Source organism: Empidonax traillii, unplaced genomic scaffold (genome assembly GCF_003031625.1).
Source record: "Empidonax traillii isolate 1590-97213 ecotype Southwest subspecies unplaced genomic scaffold, ASM303162v1 scaffold678:size492020, whole genome shotgun sequence".
Taxonomy (NCBI): domain Eukaryota; kingdom Metazoa; phylum Chordata; class Aves; order Passeriformes; family Tyrannidae; genus Empidonax; species Empidonax traillii.
The window spans coordinates 295,110-317,169 of NW_020955871.1; the positions used below are offsets into that span (position 1 = coordinate 295,110).

The 22,060-nt window shown below is 38.9% G+C and overlaps 1 protein-coding gene across 1 annotated transcript; it reads right to left on the bottom strand.

The window, feature by feature from the left end:
* Positions 1-5,969: 5,969 nt before the first annotated feature.
* Positions 5,970-21,202, bottom strand: OCIAD1 (OCIA domain containing 1). The gene is made up of 8 exons (XM_027899612.1): positions 21,119-21,202; positions 19,642-19,726; positions 16,729-16,782; positions 16,233-16,280; positions 13,067-13,196; positions 10,779-10,987; positions 9,252-9,401; positions 5,970-6,405 (listed from the first exon to the last, which is right to left on the bottom strand). The coding sequence occupies exons 1-8, from the start codon at positions 21,161-21,163 to the stop codon at positions 6,368-6,370; spliced, it is 759 nt and encodes a 252-aa protein (XP_027755413.1). The 5' UTR covers positions 21,164-21,202; the 3' UTR covers positions 5,970-6,367.
* Between the last annotated feature and the right edge of the window lie 858 nt (positions 21,203-22,060).

Consider the following 22,060-nt stretch of genomic DNA (forward strand, 5'->3'; position numbering starts at 1 on the left):
AAAGTTGTATTTGATTATCTGTTGTATCAGATGGTTATGAGATGGTGCAGTGTCTTTATCATACATCCTTTTTTTGTTTACATGGCATCAAATTATGAAAGTAGCTCTTACCAGACTCTTGCTTTTTAGTTTTCTAAAGTTATGCTTCTGCTAAGACATGACCTTATGTTGAAATGGTGTATTACCATTCTGCCATCTATATTAAAATCTCAGTATATTTTGTATTGCTCAACCAAAAAATTAACAGCAACTTAGTAAAAAGGAGTAAACAAGTGGTAAGTATTAAATCACTAATATATAAGTAGCATAGTAACTGGTATCCATTAATATCAAAGAGAACAAACAGAGACAAATACTTTAAATCACAGCTGTTAATGGCTGGGTCTTTTAGAATCATACGGTTTTCATTTATCTGAAGTAAACACATATGAATTATGTTCCCAAGGGATTATCACATACTCTCCAGCAGCTCTCTCAATAGCTGTTAGATCCAAGAATCTGTTTATTTTTTACCCTATCTTATAACTCAAACAGCTATGCATTTCTGGTTTTGCTATATTGCTTCACTTTGGTTAAATAAAAAGACCAGTTTCTTATTTCCCTCGTTATTTGGAAAGAAGTAGAATTACACTTTATGATCTTACGAACTGGAAATCCGTAGCCTGGCCAAGGTTGTTCAGATGAAGACTCCCTGGTATTTCTTGGTTGATGTTCTAATGCTCAAAGATGCCTTAAAACTTCTGTCTGGTGCTGGTGGTTTATGTCCAGCTCTTACATCAGCAAAGAAAATATTTAAAAGTATAAACTCGAGGCATATCTGTGTCCCAGCCTGCACTGGCTATGCTGAACTAGTGCAAACCCATGTGAACAGACCCAGGGCAAGAACCTGAAAAAGTAACGAGATGCAAACTGTCCCATTTGTTGCCTTGAGATTAAAAGCCAAACATGATTTGTGGATTTCTACAAACAACTTCATAGGAGACCAAACTGCAAAAAGTAAAGGGATATTTGTAGACGCCCTGTCTCATGTAAGAGATTACAGAGAACTTGTAAGTCATGAAGATGGGGCTGCAAGTAAAGCCTTTCTACGGCAGGTGTGGTGTGTGTGTGGCAGCCAAGGAACTGAGCTGGATGTGCCTCCTGAACCTGGACAAGGTCCTCACTCAAGGCCACAAACTCAAGAGTCCAGCATGAGGAGAACAAACAGGTCTTTTAGCTTCCAGCAAATAGTGGACAAGTCAGGATTTCTTTTTGACTCTCAAGGAGGCAAAAAAGTTGTGGGTTCAGTCTAGGATATTAATGATTTCCCCAGGCTTCTGCAAATCTATTTAACTTTCATTAAGCAAATCAAATCACTTTTCATTTACACTTTTGTCCTTCATGTAGATGTGTTCCAAACAACTTTAGCAGGAACAAAACCCTGGAAAGGTCAGATTGGTACTTACTTGGCGCTCTAAACATGCCTGCTAATTTAGGGAAACACAAAAAATTCAGCACCAGGATTTTTGGTAGAGCTTTACCAGCTGTAAAAGAGCTGAGGCACATTTTCGCAATCCTCTTCTCTCTGTGCACGTTAGAAACAACTAACTTGGGGATAATGCGACTGGCTCCTTTAAACTGGCCTGCTTATTTTTAAGAGTTTTAAGAAATTGTGAAAACTGTTACTTTACAGGTTTTTGGGGTTTATTTTTTAGAAACGTTCATTGCGAAGTATTTGAACTCATTTCCTGGTGTTTGATTTAAGGTATACGAGTTAATTTTTTTATGCACTTAAAATTTATTTTGAGGAAGAAAAGAAAATTTACTTAGCTTTACAATAAACATCAATTCACATTTATTGATGAACATACAGGTATGATGGCCCATATGACTACCTCAAGTCTTTTTTAATGTCATTGTCTTTATGGTTAGGCCAGATTGTAAAAATATGTGATTGGAAATACAAGTTATAATGCTAAGTGAATTCTTACTGTGTTTTTTGAAGGATAATGAGGGATCTATATTCCAGGAAAACAGCTAGACTGTTTAATGAATTAAGAAAAATATGGCATCCATTAGATAGAATTACATGTAAACATAAAATGAGAGGGTCTGTCGTGTTTTCTTTGCACATTTTCCCTTCCTGCTAGTCCTATGGTTGCTTCCAGCAACCATAACCCTGCTGTCAGCTCCAAGACACTTGGATTCAGTTAAAAATTCCCAGAAGTCATGGAAGTGCAGTGTGAGCAAGCTGCTCACGGGTGACTGAGTCGCTGCTATGAAATCATGAGACTGTAAAAACCCACTCTGAAACAAGGTAGTACTGATGGAAGATGTGCAGGAAAAGGGCAGGAAGAAGACTGAATTCCCAAGGCTCTTTAGTGAATCAGGGGCTCCACACGCACGTCACAGCAAACTGAACATGACCCAAGTTCGACAAAACATCAGTTCCTATTAAATTAACAGCTATGATTGTGAACCCTCCAGTGTTTACTACTTATTAAGGATTTGATGGAGAGCCAAAGAATTTTAAATTGTTTGATGGCAAGCCAAATTTGTTCCTAAGTACAAAAAAAAGTTATGTCCTCTGAGAGATATTATCTAGATGCAACAGAATGAAAGCTTTATATTCAATTTAGAAATCCTGTGTATACACAATGTTACCTCAAGCAGAACAACATTAATTAGCATGCCTTTTATTTTCTCCTCTAAGAAAGGGAAAAAAAATCCAATACAATTTATATAAAATGCTGTGCTTGTCCACCCAAAAACATTAATTTTAGGCAAGACATTTTCCAGGAAGGCACCTTCACAAAATCTGTTCCACCATTATCATCTGTCGTGGTTTTGCCCTCTCAGCCCATTCTTGGGGCTGATGATGGTTTTGTCCAGGTAATTTCCGGACAAAAAGGCCAATCAAAAGTCCAGAAACGCTTTTGCTAATTACATCTTCAAGAAAACGGAAGAGAAGGTTGTTGGCGCAGTTGGAATTAGAGTAGCAGCCATGTAGGGGAGAGGAGTAGCAGCCCGAAGTAGGGCCAGACTCCCTCCTCCCCCGGCTTGGGCCGGGGGGAGGGGGGAGCAGGTGCAGTACTGAAGTCCTCCCTTCTCTCTAGTAAGAGAGTGAAAAGAAAAAAAAAGTTTAAAAGATGGACTGCTTGAACAGAAACTGCTGTGGAAGAATTCCAGCCGAAAGATAACGGAGCTTCCAAGGTCGAAGCTGGCAGCTGAAACTGCAGCAAAATAAGTAAAGTGCGAAAGGGGGGGAGGCTTGTTTCCCTCCTGCCTTTCTACTCTCTCTCCTTAGCAGGGAAAAGACTGAAAAGTAAACCTTGCTACTTGTAAAAACTTGTTGAAGTAAGGAGACTTCCCATGCAACTGATAAAGAAGTCTGTGGATGTACCAAAGAGAACCAAGGCTTCATGAAAAGGACTGAAGTGAGACAGGGTCCTGGTGGAAATTTGCAACCCTGAGGGAAACCTGTGCTGAAGCAGTGATGACTCAGGTGAGATACTGAGATCCGTGCGTGTGTGGATCTATACTGCTGTTGAAGATTTTGTAACTCTGAGAAATCTCATGCTGGAGCGAGATGGCCCATGTGAGATGCTGGAACCCGTGTGTGTGTGGGATCCGTGCTAGACCCATGCCGAGAAGTCTATCAAAGACTGTTCTCCCATGGGGAGGGACCTCCATAGGGAAACAGGGGTGGACTCTTAAACCATTATCCCCTGTAACCCTGTGGAAGAAGATCCATAGTAAGCAAGTGTCCCCTTGCAAGCCTATGGAAGGAAAACCCTTCAGGACCTGAATAATCTCCAGCCTTCAGTCTTAGCCCAGGAGGGGGGTAAGCCCAGCCCCAGAAGCCAACACAGAGCGAGAAGGAGAGAAAAGAAGTTCCAACTGCAATGAAAGTGCTGCTGCTAAGNAGACTGAAAAGTAAACCTTGCTACTTGTAAAAACTTGTTGAAGTAAGGAGACTTCCCATGCAACTGATAAAGAAGTCTGTGGATGTACCAAAGAGAACCAAGGCTTCATGAAAAGGACTGAAGTGAGACAGGGTCCTGGTGGAAATTTGCAACCCTGAGGGAAACCTGTGCTGAAGCAGTGATGACTCAGGTGAGATACTGAGATCCGTGCGTGTGTGGATCTATACTGCTGTTGAAGATTTTGTAACTCTGAGAAATCTCATGCTGGAGCGAGATGGCCCATGTGAGATGCTGGAACCCGTGTGTGTGTGGGATCCGTGCTAGACCCATGCCGAGAAGTCTATCAAAGACTGTTCTCCCATGGGGAGGGACCTCCATAGGGAAACAGGGGTGGACTCTTAAACCATTATCCCCTGTAACCCTGTGGAAGAAGATCCATAGTAAGCAAGTGTCCCCTTGCAAGCCTATGGAAGGAAAACCCTTCAGGACCTGAATAATCTCCAGCCTTCAGTCTTAGCCCAGGAGGGGGGTAAGCCCAGCCCCAGAAGCCAACACAGAGCGAGAAGGAGAGAAAAGAAGTTCCAACTGCAATGAAAGTGCTGCTGCTAAGGATTTGTTACTAGAAAGAAAGAGAACTGAAACTCTGAAAATACAGAATGAGACTACTTCTTCTCCTTGGACTGGTATAAAAGGGAAGAAGTATTTCTGTATATATATATATAGCATTCCAACAACTTAAGTAGAAATTGTTATAGATATAATTCTTTAGTTTTTAACTTATTAGTAGTATTAGTAGTTTTTATTTTACTAGTAATAAATGTTTATACTGTTCCCCCAAGTCCTGTCTCTCTTTTGTCTGCAAATACCTTCTCTCAACTAGTAGTAATTATGTGAGGGGTGGAAGGCAAAATTGACCCAGAGCAAAACCACAACATCATCTAAAGCTTCTACCTCTTGTTACTTGCAGGATAAGTCACAACTAAGAGATTCTGTGAATATTTTCATGATAAAGCTAATCAGCTTTGGAATAGCACACTGAACACCACAGCAGTGTAATTCTGGCAGACTGTATTTTCAGAGTTCACTCACCACAGCCATGAGCAGCATTCTCTACAAGGTAAATTTCAGACACAGCTTCATTATCTGATTAGCACATTCATTTTTTTAGAAGATCAGCTTTTCTGAAAGCAATCTCCCTGTTTTGATTACTATAAGTAGTATTTAGCTCTTTAAGCATCCTTCTCTTCCCCTTTTCCTCCTCACTTCAGCCAATTGCTCTTTACCCCCTCCCAATTATCTTCTCACTTATGATATTCTGCTGCAAGTCCACTCAATCAATGCAGCCTTTGAGAATTTTCAACTTGGTAGGTAAGTTATTTTTCAGCTCCAACAAGGATGTCAGTAACGCTTTTATGCTATCAACTTCATCGTGGTTTTTGCTTCATTATAGCCAAAACCCCGAAATAAACAAAATGCTATGAGATGAAACTGCACAGGTGGGAATATGAGAATCCCTAAGCAAGGGAAACATTTTGGTTGAGACAGAGCAGGTGATGCAAACAGTAGGAAATACTCTTCAAAGTTTTGCCAGTGTAGCTCTTTCCTTACAGATAATTTTAACACAATATTCCAATTATTGGGATCTTTTCTCCGTAAACATGGGAGTTTGTCATGACATGCACAAACTGAGAAGTAAGGCTGAATACACAGAGCCTGATATTAACAGTCAAAATATTGTTCAAACTTTTACCAAAGTTTGTCAGGCTCAGCCTTCTGCACTTAACTGTAGCTTTTTAAAATACCTGCAGTTTCATTCAATCATCTTCTTTGGAACTGAGTGCCTGTGGAAACCCATTGTGGGCAAGTCACGGCATCGGTCTAAAAATACAACTGGCACCATGAAACAGTTTTGAAAAAATTAAGTATGGTTACTTCTGTGTCCAGCTCAGCTCCTTGGCCCCTTCCTCCTGAATAGTTCAGTCTTATTCCTGACATGACAAACCAAGCATGACAACAATCTGAAGTTTCCAGCATATCACTTTCACACAAAACAAAGTGAGAGGTGAGTTCTACAGGTAACTTTTAATGCAAGTCTTGAAAATTTGAGAAGACTCTGATATTCTTCACTTCTCAATACATGTAATTGCATTTATTTACATGTATTTTTACCTTTTGCTATACATTCATATACATTCAGTTACCCTTTTCATTCTTAAACAACAGCAGAAGTGGTTTGTAGTCATGACACATCACAATAGCCTCATTTGCCACTTATGCAAAATTAAAAAAAAATTAAGCATAAATACTTCTTTTAAATCTTCTGGCAAGTCAGGATTTTCTCCTCATTTATTAACAGCTGTGCCTGGCAGAGCTACACCATAAGTGGTGATACTCGTGACTAATCTAGATGAAGTTCAAGTTAGCAGACAGGAGGTAATTTTCTTCATTTCTTCATTTGACTCTTACTCATCCCAGGTATCTCCATATTTATTTACTTTAACTAAAGAAAAGAAAAAAAAAAGTAGTCATATATGACAGTTTAACTGCAAAAGTTTATCATATAAACAATGCCAAAAAGTAGTGCACTATCATTTGAAGTGGCGAGTAGAGGGAGTGTCACTCACAGTGTAACAGACATCTAATTAAAGCTACTTTTGAATAAATGGGGAGAGGAGCTGGTTAATCGTTATTCGTTAATAAATTAATATTCAACCAGAAGGCCTACTGTGCTAATTCCTGGTCTATAGAATTTGTAATGACTTCTAAACAAATGTAACATGTGGATGAAACAAAGACAATTGGAGGAAACAGGCAAGGAATGTTACAATAAATAATGAGGCTACATAATCTAGTTACATGTACAGTTGGACGGATTCAGGGTAGTTAAAAACATGTTCAAAGACAAACAAACAGAAATCAGTAATCCCTACTAGGAAACTACTCAGCCATTATTATTTGGCAGCTTCCTTTAGCATAGGAGTGAGTCAGAGAGTAAAAAAACAGGGTACTGGTCTAACGGCTCTGTCCAGAAATATGTCACCCATAACTGAGTGACCAGAAAGTGAAAATAGGCTCTCCTGAAAGTGATCTGCAAAGCAGTCTGTAACTGACTGCCGTCACTGAAAAGGTTAAGGATGGACCTATATGATCCAGTAGGAATGTTGACAGTAGTCAGGCAACCCTTTATAAATCTGCTTGCAAGTTAATTACTAAGCTCACTGTTAATTACTAACTGTCTGCAGCAGAACCCATGGAATAGAGCAGAATGCCTGGTCCTTGTCTCACTGAGCTATCAGCAAACTGATCATCATACCCTGACAAATCTCTTTGGAGTGACTGATATTGCAGAGAGGCACAATGAGAAGCTCTTTGTAAGTACAATTTGATTTCCATTTCCATTCACCATGGCAGCTGAACAGGCTGCACTCATTCCCTGGAAAATGGGCCAGTCTAGTCACTATGCACATGCACGTATCTGTACAGCTACAACGAAGGGAGAAGGCACCAGCAGATGGAAGTTAGGGATTGCTTAAAGCTGGTTTAGACACGGTTTGGTTTCCCTTCTGTCTTTGCAAGGGAGGGCAGAAATCACTGTCTCCCATTTGTTAGGGACCAAAGATAAGAGGATGAACCAAGGGGTAGGGACTCAGAGTATGAACAGGCACACAACGAGTAACATGTCCAGTGTGACACAAGAAGCTAAATCGGATCTTAGCCAGCAATATCAGTGTAATCTCTGAACCGTAGATTTAAATGTACTTGCACAAGTAAAGCATTTCTGAATTTCTGTATTTCCTCCTTACTCTTTTTCACTAAAAATACAGAGATAGTTTAAAAAGTTTATTTACAAATCTCATGCACTGCTCAGAGCAGTTTTATTCTCAAAGCCTGAGTACAGCCTTCAAACAGAACATAGATATATAACAGAATGAATTATTTAATCAACATTTTATAGAGGTCTTTTATAGACCTCGAATAATTAAAAATAAAATAGCAAATTCACATTGTCATTTCACAGCCACAACATTTGCAATGGAATATGGCGAGGTTTGCAGAATGCTGCTTAATATTTCTGTCTGTGGTTTTCAAAGGATATTTCTAGGCTTTCTATTTATGGAGAAGTATCTTGAAAAAGAAACATTGTGTAAATGCACCAAGTGTCAGCTGATGGAATTTAAAAGCAATCTAAAACCACAGCTTCAGTAATTTTTTCATGTCTCATTTGGCACAGTCCCATGATAAGAGGAAAAACCCTTTTATCCTTGAAATAACAGATTGAAATCATTACACAATAATTGTTTATAATTTTTCTTTTAAGACTGCAGATCTGTCCGAAGATAAGATGATCTGGAGAAAGTAGTTCACAACCATCAAATAGACTGACACTTAAGCAACAGTGTTCCAAAGCTTAGTATTACTGCTTCAGAACTTTTTGCTTTAATACACTCTTATGTACTTACTGCCCCTCGTTATGCCTAACAGGAGATGACAGCTGTTCCTACAGGTCTTGTTTTGGTATGGCTGCCAAGACTGTGCACTGCACACAAACCCAAACAATTCAAGGTGACTGGTCCAGCAGTGTGTTAAATGGTAAAACATTCCTCTTGCTAAAATCGTTTTCACAGATGCCACATTAAATTCAAAAAAGTTCTAGAGCAAGCAATTATGAATTGCTTTTGTGTCTCCTTTTCAAAAAACTGATTGAGTCAAAAAGTTGTCTGAATGGCGTCTTATTCTACAGGACATTGCATTCTTATTTTGCTCAGTAAAGTTTTCTTTTTCACTGTGAAAACAAATCCCAATATTGCTGCCAAATACTGTTTCCTTCCTTTGGGTTTTAATGTAGAAAATGAACCTCTACAAACAATGCCTCTATAGAAATCCACTCATTCCACATGAAACAATTCATAAAAATAAATACCCTCCCCTTCAAAACCATCAACCATGTACTCTATTTTGAGAGAACAATGCTATCTAAAACACACCCCCCCTCCCATAGCTAAAACTCTTCAGTTTTTTCAGTAAAAATCTGAGCTCAGAGAATTCTTTGTTAAAAGAGGTTGCTTGATATACTCAATCAAGCAAAAGTTATGAGCTTTTCAGTCTGGCACCAAGCAATACGTCTAGAGAAAAAGAATTATAATTTGCTATTGGATGTTCAGTATTTTTGAGAAAAAATAACTAATTTGAAACAAGAAACTACAGACCACATCACATATGAGATACCTGAAGACACTGTAAAAATAAATTGCTTGTGTGCAGAATTAAGCATCATGTTTGCAACCATTTTTAACATTATGGTCAATATTTGACTTTTCTAAGTATTTCTGTAAATGAGTATATTACCTTCCTTAGCTGGTTTTTCCTGCAAAAACTTGTTTGGAGTTTCTGCCTTTGGTGGTAGCATTACATCATATGTCCCTCTGTGTTTATTCCTTAATTCCTCGTATGTGATGCCTTTTTTCTTACGACTTTCTTCTGGAATTGGAGCAGGTTCTGAAAAGAAAACAAACTTATAAATATACTAAATATGGCATCACACACCAAAATTTGGCTACAGTGTGTTTAGAATGCCAGTTCATTACTGCTCAATCCCAAATGAAAGGAAGCTGCAATTCTAAATACAATAGAGAATGCATATGGTCTTTAGTTAATCCATTCCTTTTATCCTTTTAATTTTGTCAAGCTGCTTTGAAAGACTGGCAGTTAATTAATTTTCTTAATTTTATCCAATGGAAATTCTAACATCCATGTGGTAGTTAATGGACAAAACAGTTCAGGTCACTTGATGTAAAATTTATGATAATCACACATTTGATATGTATATGATTTCTGAAAACAAATGTGGGTGAAGCTTGAGGGTTTGCATTAAGGCTTTACATTCTGCTTTAAAGAATTAGTAACCATCATCTGTCACCTGATAAAATTTTAATCTTTTTATCTACATTTATAATGCAAAATCTCGGTTCTATAATTAAGGTTTTACCAACTACTGATATTTTTTATGAAGTCCAATTACAATTTCCACGACACATTTACACCTGATACATTCATATAGTTATAATCAAGTGGCACAGTGGCTTTTTTTGTGAAATAAAACATTTTTCATAATGGAGTTGACAAAATCCAAACTAATTCAAAGTAAAAAATTCTGCATTTGACAGTAACTTCCTCCTTTGTGTACCAGAGACATCTGAATTCAGAATCCTGCATTTCTCCTGCAACAGCTGAGCAGAATTCATACTGGAAGGAAGGGAACAGCTGTACAGTACAGCACTTGAAAACCATTTTAGTTCTCTGTGAGACAATCAGACTGTTTCCGGATAGAACACAATATTCATTCAATTCTCAGGAGACCTAAATGTTATCACGTTATAAAAAAATAAAAAAAAAAGAAATAGTTTAGTGTCACAGAGTTACAGCAGTATCCAGTTACAGCACCACGGTTGGTGGAACTGCAATCACCTCAGAAGGGCCAGCAGGAATTGGTAGGCTGTGGTTTATTCAGTTAAGTGAAAGGATGGTGTATTCACCCTTCTTTCAATCAAAAAGAACTTTCAGTCAGGCTGAGTTTTTTGCAGGATTAGTTCCACAACAGATTGCACCTGGTAAGTTAATCCAAGATCTTTACTTGCAATTAGCGCTACAAAACATGAAAAACCCCTGAATTTATTTTACAGTTACACAAAATAATACTTACATTTCTCTTCTGTGTAAAAAACAATTCTGGTAACTTCAGGATCTTTCACTCAAAACCACTGTATTGTATCATGTATGTTTGCATGGGATGAAAACACATAGTTTAGTAAGAGCAGTACCTACAAGGCAAGAATCTTTGTAGTATCAACTGCTAAACATGAACACAAAACTCACCTTCAACAGTGTAATCAGTAATTCCTGTAGGTGAAGATTCATTCAGGGAAGCACTGAATGGAATAGGTTCATAACTTGAGAGGCCTCTATCTGTTGAGCTGTAATCATCTGAATAGCTAGAAGAAGGTGCAAATCCAGCCCTTGGAGAAGAAGATTCAGTAAAAGACTGAGAAGGTATGTCTGAAAATTCAGATTTCCGATTGGAACGGCTGGAAAAGAATACAATTAAATATTAAATACAATTAAATATTAAATTTAAAAAAAGTTTAAAACAGAACTATAAGAGTAACAATACATGCAGTTCAAGAAAATACTCTTTTATTTTAAATGGTTTAGTTTCCAACTGAATCATCATCTTAAAAAAACTTTGGGATGTTTCCTTTACATTGCAAAGATTTCTATAGCCCTTTGCCCAACACTCATTCCTTCCTCACAGAATCTTAACTCATATCTGAAAATCTCCAGATCAGGAGAGAAAAGAGATTAAGCATATTGCACTTTACAAGACTAAAATTACAATCCCTTCCCCCAAGGAATCTTCAGACAAAAAACCCTTATCAGACACAAATAATACAGGGTGTGCCCACGTAACTAGTGCTAGTATGAACTAGAGTTAAAGGCCTTTTAGGAAGAATTTGCAGTTTAAAACCCTTCATCATTAGAAACTGCTGTAATTGATCAGTATTGAACAGAAGGAGAACGAACAGCTATCTTGGGGAAATTAAATTATGAAAGTTTATCACGTTGCTGAATTCTGCAGAAACGCTAATGAATTTTCTCTTGGGAGAGAGAGGTAAAATCATATAAAGAATAGTCTGGAAACTGGTGGCAGATATTTTAAAGCATTAGCTACATTCATGATATGGCCCTGCAAACCAGTACACAACATGTCCCTCTATCAAGAATGGCACTTGGTGCCACTAGAACGTCTCTGGAGTATTTATTTATCTTTTAATTTCTGCTTAGTTTCCTATGAAAAACGTTTACAATTAGCTTTGTTTTATTCTCACAATAACCATAAGGAGCGAATCCATTCTATTGCCTCAATTATGTTTCTAAAATATATGGAAAGACAGCTTTAAAAAACTACCTAATCTTTTAGCTCCCTACCAATTTTTAACTGCAAATCAAATTATCAAAATACACTAATTAGTACATATATAATGACCATGGAAGTGTAATGATTTCTGTTGCTACCTTATAACCCTCATATAGCATGTAGTGATAACGCAATTGCCACGAATTTGAATTAATCATTCAACAATTAATCAATCAATCAAGGTTGAAGGGACTTACAAGTTTGCACACAGAGTAAACACAGTTAATAATCATGACAATTTCATATTAGGAACTGGAGGGGGGTGAAGGGACAAGTCCAGCTCCAATTCAGCTGAGTCTATACAGTAAACATATGAAGAGGTAATTCCTAAAATTATGTTTGGGGTCATAAAACCATAAATATTTCAGAATAAAGGTAAACCTTGCAGACAAAATAAAAACTGTCATAAATCTGATTCTTAAGAATTTAATCAAATCCTTTAGAAACATTTAACAAATCTTAGCACATACATAGGAGGACCACTACTCACTATCCAAACACTATTCTCCCAGTTTTGAACCAAGGGTTTAATTGAGATATTCTGAAAGCAGCTTGCAATTAAAAACCAGTTGAGGTAGAAAACATTCTGGAAGAAAACAGGAAATAGTTTTAAGAACCTGATGAGTTTCTCATATGTACAGCATAATGCTGTTACAGATGTAAAGGATTTAAACAAACAGCAGAAAGTTTGACCACCATGCTTCTTCCTGCACTGATATTGTTTACCGAGTTCTTTCCTTTGATAAACACTGAAATCATTTCCACCCTTTTCCTACTTGAATCCAACTGAACTATGGGAAAAACTGCCAGAATGTAACACTATTTTATTTCAGTTAACTTAGTTTACTTCTAAACTAAGGAGGCAACTTGTGCTGTCACACTACTGTGAGTAAATTCCATGGGGAAAACTCTTTAATTTACAAGGAATACAGTTTGCTAAGTAAAATGTTTCTTTTTCTACTCCTCAAAATGATTAGTTGTATGCAGAGAGCTCAAAATGCATGTTTTCTAGCTTGCCAACTGATACAGATACAGTTTCCTGAAAGTGGTAGATCTGGGATAATGGGGAATGAGAGAAAGTGCAGCTCTGGAAGTCTTTGAAAGCTGCAAAACTAGTCTCGATCTGGTAATGTTTAAAATGCCCTATTCAAGAGTAAGTTTTAAATTTAAAAGAGAATTAAATTCTTACTTAGGTGAACTATGTCTCTGAGCTTGTCGTAGAACATCTCCTATCGGAGAATCCTTCAGTTTCTTAAATTTCTCACTACAGATTGGCAAGTAGGATATCTTTCCAGCCAGGTATCCACACATTCCAGCAACTTTTTAAAAAGAAAAAAAGATGGATTTATTTATATGCTATACCATAATATTCAACATAATTTAAAAATAATAATAATATCAAATAAATTATATAGTATCTTGAATGAAAAGAAAGTTTAACAAATAAAACAGTTTAGATCTGAACCAAAAACACGCAGTAATCATCTCTGCTTTTTCTGCAGACAAAGGGTACTAAAACCAAATGCAACAGCTGAAGAGAGACAGAATACAATGATTTAGACATGGCATGAACATCAGATGATTTCAGCTAGTACCTGATGAAAGGTGACAAAAAAAGAAAAATAATTGCATCAGTTCTTCCTAAGATCCAAAAATCATAATTAACTATCAAAAATGATTAAACAGTTAGGAGTAAATAAAGGTAGAAAATTCTACTAATTGAATCCAGTAGAACAGTCAGATCTTGCAAAGGCTTTCACTAGTATGAACAGAGGTCTAAATAAGCTTAACATTTAGGCCCAGTATCTTCTGAAGAGGATTCTATAGTTTGGCTGCCAGAGGGCAAACAACTGAATTAGCTGAACCCTTGCAATCACCAGGCAAACACTTCCAATTTAGTGCTTGAGCTATTTCCATCTGCTGCACAGATATAAGACTAAATTATCAAGATCGTTATTTCTGGGCTTAAAACTTATGATTTCCATCAGCTGGCTCCTTCAAGTTTTATGAGTGGGTCAAATGGACTATGAAGGATTGTGTGGCAATTATGAGTTTTGCTGACTCTGTAGGAGAAAATGACTAGACCTTCTTTCATGTGCAATGAGTATTTCCTACATATAAAGACTAAAGAGTCTCAATCACCTTTAGGTCAAGACAGAGTTAATTACCAGTAATATTAACTGTCTGTGATTCTCACACTATAGATTACATTGCCTAGGAATCAACAGAAAAGGGGATATTACCCTAGGCTGCTGTACTGGTACTGAAATTGTGACTCCTGTTCCAATGTCTGTATTTTCAAAAGGAGGTTAAAAATCCTTTTCCGAGGGGAAAAAAAAAAAAGCTAAAACTGTGAGGTTTACAAATGAGAAATGTAAAGGTTTAGCTGTTTAGCAGGTAAATATAAAAAAGACACCTCAAATACTATAAATATGTGCAAAGGGAAAAATTACAAGCCCCTAAATCAGCTTGAGAAGAATTCAAACTAAATATTTAGCAAAATAAAGCTAAGCAGAAAAGGTGATTAATCTTTTGCATAAACTACAAAGAGAAAGTCTCCTTTTATTGAGGCCTTCCAGTCAAGAAAAGTGGAAGCATCCCTCTGGAAGATGTTTCACTCAAAGTAATTATTGGCTAAAATATTTGATTTCTCTTATTACAGAACTAACAGTCAGACGATCCTATTTTTGAAGTTAGCACAGTAAATTAGATATTGTTGTTCTCTGCTTCTTCTGTATTCACTGTGACAAGATCTTAGAGAAGCTGATCAGAGATGGATAAAACAGGCCAGGTCCCATGGCAGACTAACATGAAGTACATACGGATCTTCCCCTTTTTTGTCAAAGACAGACAGAGGACCAATAGCTCTGTGCTATGTTGAAGGGATGTTGTCAATGTAGTGTATCAGCTATGACTAATTAGAACTTCCAGTAAATTGGCAGAGTGCCTAGAAGACTACTGAGGCAAGTATAGTAATTCCTATAGGCAGGACATCCTGGCTAGTCCAGCTGCACCTTATTTTTTCCCCGATTTCAAAAAAATTAGTTCTGTTAAATAGGGGGACTGTGGCGCTTAACAAGAAATGTGTAGGAGTGATCGGGAAAATTGCAACTCCATTATTTCTTAGAAATGTTTGTGTTATACCATTGTTTGGTGTTCAGAGAAAGTAAGCAGAATTTAGCATAAACAACTGGGAGCCCTAGGCTCTCACATTCATTTATCTGCTTAAACAAAACTTCCTTCACCACAAATCATGGGGTTTACCCTCTTCCCACTGAAGTAAACTGGCTACATCTGGGCAGATTGGCAAGATGGCAACTTCCTGTTTTACTGTCTTGTACTACATTGAAAAGGTTAATTTATTAATTTATTTTTGATTATACTTAATCCAAAAATCATTCACATGAAATTGCTGTTTTCCTACAATTGTACATACATAATGTCCAGGGGAAGAAAAGTAATTAAAATAGCTTGAATGGGACATGTGAGATACAAGAAAAAAGACCTTCAAATTAGGAAGGGAGGGGTGGGTGTATTATGGTAATGTAATTTAAAGTAAGCTTGTAGAGTATTTGTTTACAATGTTTTTATCTTAAAGGATTACACTGCATTTATCACGCAATTTTATACAAAGCTTATAAACAAAAGTTGTACAAAAGGTACAGCACGAATTCAATGACGGTGGATAAATCATGGAATCATAAAATGGCTTGGGTTGCAAAGGGACCCTAAAGACCATCTACTTGCAACCCTTCTGCCACAAGCAGGGATGCCCTTCACTAGGCCAGGTTGCTCAGGGCCCCATCCAACCTGTCCTTAAACACTTCCAATGATGGGTGAAAGGTCTCAAGGACCAGACCTACAAGGAGCAGCTGAGTTCACTTGGTTTGTTCAGCCTGGAGGAGAGAAGAATGAGGGGTGACCTCATCACAGTCTACATCTACAACTTCCTCAAGACGAGCAGTGGAGGGGGAGGTGCTGATTTCTGTCTGGTGACCAGTTACAGGTATGAGGCTGCATCAGGGGAAGTTCAGACTGGCCATTAGGACAAGGTTTTTCGCTGAGAGGGTTGTCAGTCAGTGAACAGGCTCCCCAGGGAAGTGGTCACAGCGCCAAGCCAGTCAGAGTTCAAGGAGCATCTTACTCATATGGTTTAGTTTTAGGTAGACCTGTGAGGATTAAGGAGTTGGGACTCTATGGTCCTTCTGGGCCCCTTTCAAACTGAGATATTCTATGACTCTACTAGAATGGACTCACAATAATCAACCAGCTGGTCTCATGGGAATTACACCAATGTAAGACTCCAGAACATAGGGCATGAATACAAGATGAATTTATATGTAGCTTTTACTTACATGCAACTTTCATAAAAGAGCCAAATCTTGAGCTATCTCTTAGAACACCTGAAAATGAGAATCAAAAAGAATTAGTAATCAGATATTAAGAATTAAGCTGAAAAACTTCAACTGTAGTTATGTTTGTAGGTAGCAAGTTACTCTTTTACACTTAAAGAAAAATACCCCCCCATCTGAATTCCCCATAAAATTAACAAATCTAAGAATTATCCCTTTAATAATATTTAATTATAGAGTTATTACACTGTAGAATATACTGTTTCATAATCAGTGAGATATTGCATTTGTCACACAACATAAAATGCACATGACCTTCATTTTAAGTTCAGCTCCTTCTTTAGTTTGAGGAACTTCAGATCATGTAGCTGCAGAGTCTAAACTTCTTTTAGTTACAAGTAGATTAGACCATTATATTACCATAGTTAACTTTACTAACAGCAAAAATATATTTCCCCTGAGCGAATTCAAATGAAACCAAAGTGTTTTTACACTTTACCTTTTCTAATTAAGAAACTAGTACCAAGCATGCTTACTGCAGCCAAAGGAAAAGCTGTGAAGAAGAAAAGAAGTTGCTTAAAATATGATTTTCAGTACTTTCAGTCACATTTAACAAAATATGAGATAAAATGACAGTTGCTATGCCTTACTAAGCTCATTTGTATAAGAGTATAAGGACATATATAATTAACAAATTGTATATAAATTATCAAACATTCTCAACTCCAGTTTTTAAGATCTACTACAAATTATGTGGTACTGGTAGACGAGTACTTCCTAAAATACAAAAGCCAATGTCATGCGGAAGCTCTACAGATAAGGTCTAGCTACAACTACTACAGCATCAACGTGCAGAACTTCAGAGAGCACGCACTTCAGGACAGAAGGCATAAAGGCCCCTAAAAATTTTTGAAAACCGAAAGTCTTGACATTGTTTTAACATAAGAACTTTGGAAAAAGTTTAACTCTTACAGAGCTATAAATCAAATTGATTAAAATTAAGTAACATGTTTTATTCACCAGCAAACAGGGCAGCTTTTTCTGTAGCTTACGGGTCAAACTATACAACTTGGGGTTAGGGCCAGGGATGCAGAGAAGACAACAAACATTGAAGACCTAAGACATCACTGCCTATCACAATCAGCTTAGCAGTTTATGTCAGTTTCATCATATTGAAAGACTTGAGGTGGCAAAAAGCATTTGCAGATCACAAGAAACAAAAGGAATGCTTATTTCAAGAAATGATAATTATTTTATTGTGAAAATTAACTTTGCAACTATTCATAAAGACCACCACCCCTACACAAGATACAGGAACAATGAAATAATGAACATGACAGAAGACTAAAGTTAACTATATAAAATATTTAGATATGCCATCATGAAATTTAATTTTATGCAAGTCTGAAAATGTAGAAGTTACAAAAAGGCTGTAGAAGTTACCTAGGAGAGAAATTTTTGCAACACCATTGGGTGTTTATAGTGTTTTGATGCACACAATTTGCTAATTAAGTTCATACCTGAAGACAAATGATATTTGTCACAGTATTAAAATATACTCTGCAAATTACGAGTTTGTTCCCTCACAAATTCTGAAAGTCTAAACTAGGTAAGGAGTCCAACCAGCATTTCAGGGTAAATGTGACTGGATGTCACTTTAAGAAAAAGTATGGAAGAAGAAAATAATGGAAGGCAGAAAATATCAATAGCACATAAGGATAGGGATATAATGTACCCTTATCAATGGTTTTATGGGGAAAAAGTTGTAGCAATACGATTTGATTTTGTTAGCAAGATTAAAAGTGCTAAAGTTGTAGATTGTAGTGTGAATTTTCAACAGTGTTAGAATTTATACTGTATGATAATGTGATTAAAATTTAGAAACTCCAGTATAGCATATATTAAATTGAATTATGAAATGACTGCCAACAGAAGCTGCCAATAGAAACTATGCCACAACACAGAGGGTTTGTAAGAATGGGTAAAAATTTGCTACAGCTTGAAATTTCAATAAACAAACTGAAAATACACAAATTTATAGTAACATCAGTGAATAACAAAAACTGATTCACTACAAAGAGAGGATTTCAGGGCAGTCACAAAGACAGCCCATATCTCTCGCAAGAGGAAGTTCAAGCAGCAGGCATTTAATACAGTCAACACAAAAATCTAAGGAAACAAAGACAGGAGACCTAGAAAATAGTGATGGGCTTTAGGCTATCCCAGTGAGATAACAGCACAGTACACACACTACCTCCCTCCCATCCCCTCCAAAAATTCTCGGTTACTGTTTTAACTCCCTAAAGAGAAAAGACTCAAGAAACTGTTAGGGCTTCTCAATAGGACCTTCATGTTGTTTCCTCAGTGACTGTGCAAAGACCCACAGGGCTATGAGTTACATTGCCAAGCAGCAGAACACCTCTGGAACAGCAAACAACTCCCTCTCCCCTTTGTCTTCCAGAAGAGAGATTTTCAATAAGCCATAACCAATTGCCATCATACCACTAATGGACCTGGCTCTTTTCACTTACACAAATATACAGAAAATGGCTACGTTTTAGCAAACATGCTGAAGGTTTCCAAGTATTTGTACAAAAGTGGAAGAGGAGATTGCCAAAACAACGGACAAGGCATATATCTGATTCATTAAATCAAAATCACAATGCCTTAGAAGCTGCCTCTGAAAGTACTGACTTCCAGAAGAAATCAGAGCCCCAGTTTGCTAAATTTAGCAAATCAGCTGCTAAATTCTTCACCTGTCCTGGTTTCTATCAAGCCACCTATCAGGAGTAGTCTACTAGTGTCAATAAAACAGCAGGTAACAATCACATCAGAAAGCCTGTTCAAACCTCATGACCAGGTGCAAAAAGAAACCAAGTATGCTACGGACTACAGAAATTATGCCCAAATGTCTGGCTTTGCAGAGACGCACAAATTTTCTCCAAAAGTTGAGTGACTACTTATATATTGTTCTCTTCACAACTCTTCATAAAGATGGAAAGCAATGGTTAGAAGTGAAACTGTTTTATTCTTGCATGCTAAAAATAACAATAAAAATTGAAAATTAAAATGCAGAAATAACAAAAAAATCAGAAACATAAACGAAAGATTCATTAATTACATCTATTTTCAGACTTTTAATAAGCACATTAACTTAAACTATGAAGAGATCTTGTTGCCAAGAATAAAACTTAGAAATTACCTTGCACCTTTCACGAAACTCTAGCCTGCAAACTCTTAATAAGGTAAACACTACGTGAATCAGCATTTACTGGGATGCAATTTTAGACCACACGAAGCTTGTTGATGGACCACTGAGATACATTGACCCAGGCCTTCCTTAATGCCTCAGATAACAGCAAAAGGTAAGGGTAGAATAAAAGTAAACAGTTTACCAAGAAACTGAACTTACCTCTATACCGGGCACTCTCTTCAGCACATTCCTTGAGGAGTCTTCTCTCCTCCTCTGTGGGCACATAAGGCTTAGGTACTTCCCTCTTTCATTAAAGAAATAAATTAGAAAAGAATGAGTAAAACAAAGGTTTTGGGGGATTTTTCAATCAAAAAAACTTAATGTCTAATTTTCACACCTTGTAGTTTCTGTAGTTTCACCCACTTTCTATACTTAAAAAACTAGTGGCTTTTGTCATGTGAAATATATCATTAAAAAAATCAGCGCTTCTACAAACCATATGAGAGAGCAGAAAATACTTTGTGCATAGTCAGATCCCAATTCAGTTCACTCCTTTTCCTTCGGAAAAGCCTGCTTTGGTCCCTGCAAGTGGCCTTTCAAGCAGATGAAATCTGACAGGTCAGGAAGTGCCTTCTTTAAGTATTTCTCAGGGTTTCAGTGACACAACACGTGTTGTTGATTCCCACATATGTGTTCAGTGAGAGCTGACCAGCTGTTCCCCCAGCATGTGAGAGGTTTGTGCTGGAGGTGTGTGACCCTCTCCCACCATGAGAGCTGTGCAGCCAGGCATGTTTCCAGACCACCAGCTGGCCAGGAGAGCTGTGCGAAAGGCCAATGGCACCCGGAGGAACACACAATCACAGGTCAATTAGGTTGGAAAAGACCTCTGAGATCACTGAGTTCAACCCATGGCTGAACACCGGTACATCAACTCCACATGGCACAAAGCGCCCCATCCAGTCCCTTCAGGGACGGTGACTCCACCACCTCCCTGAGCCGCCCATTCCAATGTCTAATCGCCCGTTCTGTGAAGAAATTCTTCCTGATGTCCAACCTAAACCTCTCCTGGCGCAGCTTGATGCCATTTCCTCTTGCCCTGTCACTAACTGCCTGGGAGAAGTGGCCAAGCCCCACTTTGCTACAACCTCCTTTCGTCGTAGAGTGTGATAAGATCTCCCCTGAGCTTCCTCTTCTCCAGCCTAAACAACCTCAGCTCGCCCAGCCGCTTCTCACAGGACTTGTGCTCCGGACCCTTCAGCAGCTTCATTGCCCTTCTCCGGACACGCTGTAACACCTCGATATCCTTCCTGAAGTGAGGGGCTCAGAGCTGGACACAGCACTCAAGGTGCGGCCTCACCAGAACCGAGTACACGGGGATGGTCATTGCCCTGGTCCTGCCAGCCACACTGTTCCTGACACAAGCCAGGATGCCACTGGCGTTCCTGGCCACCTGGGCACACTGCTGGCTCGTTCTCAGATACGAACACCTCCTCACCCCCTGCCGGGACCCCCCGCCCCGCCCCCGAGGCCTCAAGGGCACCGTGCCTGGGGGGAGCTCAGGGGAGGGGCGGCCGAGTGACTGACAGGAACTCCCGCTCTGCGGCCCCGTCCCCGAGCCCGAGCCCCCCGCGTTACCCCAGCAGCAGCACGGCCAGCCCCGGCAGGTGTGCCCAGCCCGGCCGAGCAGCGCAGTTACCTGGGCCGCGTCGCCGCCGGGCCCGGGGCCCTGCCCGGCCTCCATGGCCGCCCTGACCCGGAACTGCGCGCCGCGCCGCCGGGCGCGCTGCGCATGCGCGGAGCGGTGAGTCCCGGGGAAGGCGGCCCTTCCCGGCGCGGTGGGATTGGCACAGGGATAACGCGGGACTGGTCCGGGGATAACGCGGGATTCGCATGGGGATAACGCGGGACTGGCACGGGGATAACGCGGGACTGGCACGGGGATAACGCGGCATTGGCATAGGGATAACGCGGGACTGGCACGGGGATAACGCGGCATTGGCATAGGGATAACGCGAATTGGTGCTGCTCGGCCTGGCGACCGGCTCCTTGGGCTTGATAGCGGGTAGCAAAAGTCTTCTGGTCTGCCCGTGCCTGGCTCGAGTAGGTATGTTGCCCACAGGTTTGTTAACCGGCTGCTAAAGGTGCGTGGCCAGAATTTCCTAAAACGAAAAAGTCTCTTGCCTATAAAAAGAGCTTGTCTGAATCGGGACTAAGCAAGGGCGAAAGTGATACCAATTTCGTGGTTAGGGTTGTATGGAAGACTAGGAGAGTGCTTGCCTCTAGCTTATGCTGTGGAAATGGCAGCTGTAGCGGGTGCTTGCCGTTTATAGAAATCAGGAAAAGCTGAGGAAAAAAACAAACATATGTTTTGGTAGTGCAGTGTATGCCTTGGCGTTTTCTTGTAAACATGCAGTACTATGGCTTGAATTCACCACATCCTGAGCTGCCCGTACTTGCCCATGGAATGCACCACTCCCTTTTAGCCTTTCCTAGAGCAAGCTATTGTCTCTTTATCCTGTAATTCAACTTAATTTGATGCTTTCTGATGGTTGTACAAAGAAGGGCCCATGCCTGAAGACAGGAGAGGGAAGGTTTTCAAGATTAAAGGTGTCTGAAATTAGTAGAGAATGCAACTATA